Source organism: Silurus meridionalis, chromosome 18, assembly GCF_014805685.1.
Source record: "Silurus meridionalis isolate SWU-2019-XX chromosome 18, ASM1480568v1, whole genome shotgun sequence".
NCBI lineage: Eukaryota > Metazoa > Chordata > Actinopteri > Siluriformes > Siluridae > Silurus > Silurus meridionalis.
Window position 1 is genome coordinate 24,777,405 of NC_060901.1, and position 5,000 is coordinate 24,782,404.

General features: G+C 37.9%; 1 protein-coding gene across 1 annotated transcript in view; it reads right to left on the reverse strand.

Moving 5' to 3' along the window:
- Window positions 1-2,544: 2,544 nt before the first annotated feature.
- Window positions 2,545-5,000, reverse strand: part of hadhb (hydroxyacyl-CoA dehydrogenase trifunctional multienzyme complex subunit beta) — an 11,256-nt gene continuing 8,800 nt past the window's right edge. The window contains exons 14-16 of the mRNA XM_046872617.1: window positions 4,300-4,374; window positions 4,035-4,199; window positions 2,545-2,965 (exon numbers count right to left, since the gene is read on the reverse strand). Of these exons, the coding sequence (XP_046728573.1) occupies window positions 2,930-2,965; window positions 4,035-4,199; window positions 4,300-4,374 (276 nt within the window). The 3' untranslated portion in view covers window positions 2,545-2,929. The remainder of the gene's footprint in view (window positions 2,966-4,034; window positions 4,200-4,299; window positions 4,375-5,000) is intronic.

A 5,000-nucleotide genomic window follows, 5' to 3' on the forward strand; every position in this document is an offset into this window, starting at 1 on the left:
TGTGTCGTGTTATGGGTAACTCGTGAGATTAATATAATTATCCTCAAAACAAGAGGCGATGCAAAAACACTGATTTAATCCCTCTAGTAAATATACAAATACTTATTTATATATGATGAAGGAAAAACAAAAAACAGGATGAGAAACTCCCCATGAAACCTAGTAGGATTTTCAGTCATGTCCTGCTGAAACTCTTGGCCAGGAGAACATCCGGGTTCTGGGTGTGATGTTATAAGAGTAGAAATGTATGAATGAATATTTTGGGATCACGGGAAAGGATGTATTGGAATAGATGAATAAATAATTGGGATGAAAAGGGATGAATAAAATGTGAGACGATGGATTAGGATGCAGTCAAATTCGAAGGATAGAAGAACTAGACGATGAATGAAAAGTCCAATGTTTAGGGGTGTATATGGATGGATGGATGGATGGATGGATGGATGGATGGATGGATGGATGGATGAACTCTGTAACTTAAAATTACAGAGTTTTCATAAAAAGATGGTAGTGTTTGATGTGATAGAATGGATGGATTTTATAGACAGATTTAGAATGGACACAGTTGGATGAGAGGAAGTGAGGGATGGAGAGATAGATAAGAGATAGAGCTAGGAAATTGTCTTCGGAGATATGTAATGGAAAGAGGCAGTGTGGTGCTGGATAAATGGATGGATGGATGGATGGATGGATGATATAAATGCACAATGTGTGGTGAGAGATGAATAGAAGGAAATGAATTTAGTGGGATGGATGACTGGATGGATGGAAGCGATGTCCTCAGGTGGGGTGTTTGGGATGGATAGATGTATGAAATTGTTCAGATGGAGAAATGGATGGATAGATGAACGGGTAGAATTGATATGGGGTGCAGTTAATAAAGTGAAGAAATTCGGGAAAAAAGAGAATGAAGGGATTGGTCTGGGAGATGTTTAGGAATGGAGCAATGGGTCAATGGACAGACAGACAGACAGACAGACAGATATTAGAGTGCCATGCGTTTACATGCACAACCCCCCACGACCACCACCACCATAACCGCACGAGACGAAGTGTTTCATCCATCACTTAAAGAAAAGAAACGAAAATACACACACGCGCGCCTCCGTTTTAAAGCGCGCGCTCGCACGCTTCCGCAGCTGCAGAGACACGAGGACCGGATGAAAGTCTTTCTCTCTCTCTCTCTCTCTCTCTCTCTCTCTTTCTCTCTGAGTGTATGTGACGGGGGTGAGGCAGTGCGTCAGGAGCAGATTTGTACCGACAGCACCGGGTGCATTCTCCCGTCAAACGCCATAAAAAGGCGCGCGGGAGTGATCAAAGCGGCGCGCGCTGCCGCCGCGCAGGAAAACGGGGGCTCGTGCTCCCCGCGCCGCCGCTCCGCGCCCCAGCGTCTCGCGGGTGGAGGTGGTTTTGAAGACTGCTTAAAACAAAACAAAACAAAACCACACACACACACACACACACACACACACACACACACACACACGAAACATAAAAATCATGCTTTCCCCGTCATGCTGTAACGCTATTTACATTTTTATCCCGCAAAACACACACACACACACACACACACGGCGCATGCGCATGTGCTCAAGTTCAAATTGTCTAAAAAAGTTTTCTTTGTTGCCCAAATGAAACGTTTTACTCGTCAAAAATGTGTGTGTGTAAAAATATATATATATACGCACACATTTTTGAGGAGTAAAACGTTTCATTTGTATTTATATATATATATATATATATATATATATATATATATATATATATATAAATATAAATATAAATGTGTGTGTGTGTATGTAATGTATGTATATATATTTACATACACACACATTTTTATATATACACACACACACGTATGTGTATAAATATATATAAATGTGTGTGTATGTATAATGCATGTATGTGTGTATATATTTATATACACACACACACATACACACATTTATATACATACACACATACATTATATATACACACACACACACACACACACACACACACATTTATATATATATGTGTATGTGTGTATATACAGTATATGTATATATACACACACACACACACACACACACACACACACACACACACACACACATATATATATGCATAATTGGTTTTGGCGGCTTGGTCAAATTTGCTTGGTCAAACGTTATCAAATTGTATTTTGTTGTTACGTAGTTAATTGGGAACGTCGACAAATCCAATAAAATCCAGCCGACTATAAATCCAGGTTCTGCAGTTTCAAGTTGAAAGACAATGAAATTGCCCGAGTGAACACACGAGGTGAATCTGGTGAAGATCTGAGAGGAATTCAGGAGGTCCACTAGATGTTTGATTAAAAAGCTGAAAAAAAAAAAAAGACAGGGAATACAAAAAGAAACAGAAATACAGAACTGAAAGAAAAACAAAAAGTAAATAGATTTTTTAATGATGTATAAATATAATAGATAAATCAATAGATAAATAATTGTTTATTGAGGATTGTGTTTGATGATATTCATATTTGATACATTTTTGTTTAAAGAAAAATCCAAAAATAGGTTTGAATTGAAGTCATTTTATTTTACAATATCATTACAAAAACCCCACAATGAAATGCACTTCACACACACAAGACTTTCTGGATGAAGGTGTGGGTTTGAGCCTAATTATCTTCTCGCACCTTCTGATTAACAGCGATGATCACAGAAGAGCTTAAACAGGAACTATCTACAGAATCCTGAAAGCCGAGTCAGCAGGTAGACGCTGGATCACATGCTTCTAGCAGACAGTGGAAGTGAGTTATGATGAACGTTAGTCTGAAATAAAACCAGCTGCTTCTCACATCCACAACATTCCCAAGTGCTTTCTTCAATGCTTTGTGGTACACGTTTATTTCTCTATTATTTACACAACCTGTGTGTGTGTGTGTGTGCGCTGTAAAGTTCTACTGTGGATACGCCTCAATCACCATCGCATGGCCCTGAGTGAAACAGAAGAGTGTGTTAGAAGAAAGAGAACATATATAGTGTTTATTGTATGAATAAAAATATCATTAAAAATAATAAAATATTACTGAAAGTAACTAAAAAATGTATTCTATTATTAAATTAATATTTTGATATTTTATTTTCCTGAAGATGAGACTATAATCGGAAAGAAAATCCGAAACATGAAATCGCTATAATATTAAACATTACATTTGAAATAAAATAGAAAATTAAACGCATTAAATTGGATTTAATGTGAAACTTTGAACAAAGAATTTTCAGTTATTAACGCAAGTATAAGAACGTGTGTGTGTGTGTGTGTGTAATATAATTAGGGCAGCAAAGGGACGGAAACTTTCCCAAAACTTTCCATGGGAAATTCGTCTGTGGAATTTGTGGAAAGTTCCAAGTTGGAGTTTACAGAAATTAGGAATAGAATTAGGAATGTATATAAACTGTATCGTATACAAACAGAAATATAAACATGTAGTTTGGGAAGAAGTGGACATGCCTGCAAAATAATAATCGCTGACACAGCACAAGGAAGTCTGGAACATAAATGTATGTAATATTCACCTAATTTACGGGAATATTCAGCAAGATGGGAATTCTTTTTCCGAAATGATTTTGTTGTGCAGGAATGTAGAAATGATGCGTGTTGTGTGTTATGGAGAAATGCGCAGTGCGTGTAGGAGGCGTGGCCTCAGTGACCCTGCAGTGAGTGTGTGCTGAGCATGTGATTGATGAATGTGCAGGTAGAAACTCGAATGGAATTCCATCAAATCTGGTTGTTTTAAACAATATTATCATTATCTGAGATTTTTTTTTCTTTCAACTTCATGAAAGTTCCCTGATACTGGCCAACCTGCAATTTGGTAAATTCCCAATTTATTCCCATTAATTCCTTTATATCCCCTTAATTCCCATGGAAAGTTTCCAGTCTTGAAAATTCCCGGAATTTTGCAAGCCTAGTAATAATGCTATTATATAAAAGGTTATATGTGTGTGTGTGTGTGTGTGTGTGTGTGTGTGTGTGTGTGTGTGTGTGTGTGTGAGCGTCACCTGTCCCCCTGCAGCACACGCTGCCACCAGCCCGTACTGCCCCCCCTCCTTCTTGAGCCGGTGTGCTACCGCGGTAACCAGGCGACATCCGGTGGCTCCAAAGGGGTGTCCGATAGACAGCGAACCACCCCACAAGTTAAACTTCTCCATGGGAGGGGGACCCACCTGGAGCACGAGGGTTTACACAATTAACACTTGTAATAAACAACCAACACACACACACACACACACACACACACACACACACACACACACACACACGTACCTTGGCTTTCCTTCCCATGTAGTTCTGAGCAAACCAATCAGAGTCCATCGCCTTCATGTTAGCCAGGATCTGACACTGAAACAACATATATAATGTCACGTGTTACACGGTCACACAGGCCACACCCCCAAACCGAGACAATAATCAGCACCAATTTAAACTTACTTTTGTTCAGGTCACTGTATGTGTGTGTGTGTGTGAGTACAAAAACATATATTGTGCATACAGAAAGAACAACATATGAAGCAAGAAAGAGAGAGAGAGAGAGAGAGAGAGAGAGAGAGAGAGAGAGAGAGAGAGAGAGAGTGATTGGTAAAGAAATAAAGAAGGGAATACTAAACATAGATAGAAATAACGAACTGAAATGAAAGAATGAAAAAGCACGAAAATGACAGTTAAATAAAGAATTACAAAAAAAAACCCAGAAATAGAGTTAGGAAAAAAAAGGAATAGCTAAACAATTAGGGGGAATAGAAAAATAAATGAAAAAGTTGAAACGAATAAATAAAATAAAATAACAATACTAAAGAAAGAACAGCCAAAGAAAGAATTACGGAAAGAGGGGAAAAACCCACAAAGAGCTGATATAAATAAAATAAAAGAAAAAAAATCAGACAGGTAAAAGGAAAAAGAAATAAAAAGAAAGATATTACAGCAAGAAAGCATGAAAGAATAAAAGGGGAAAAGGAAAAAAAGTAAAG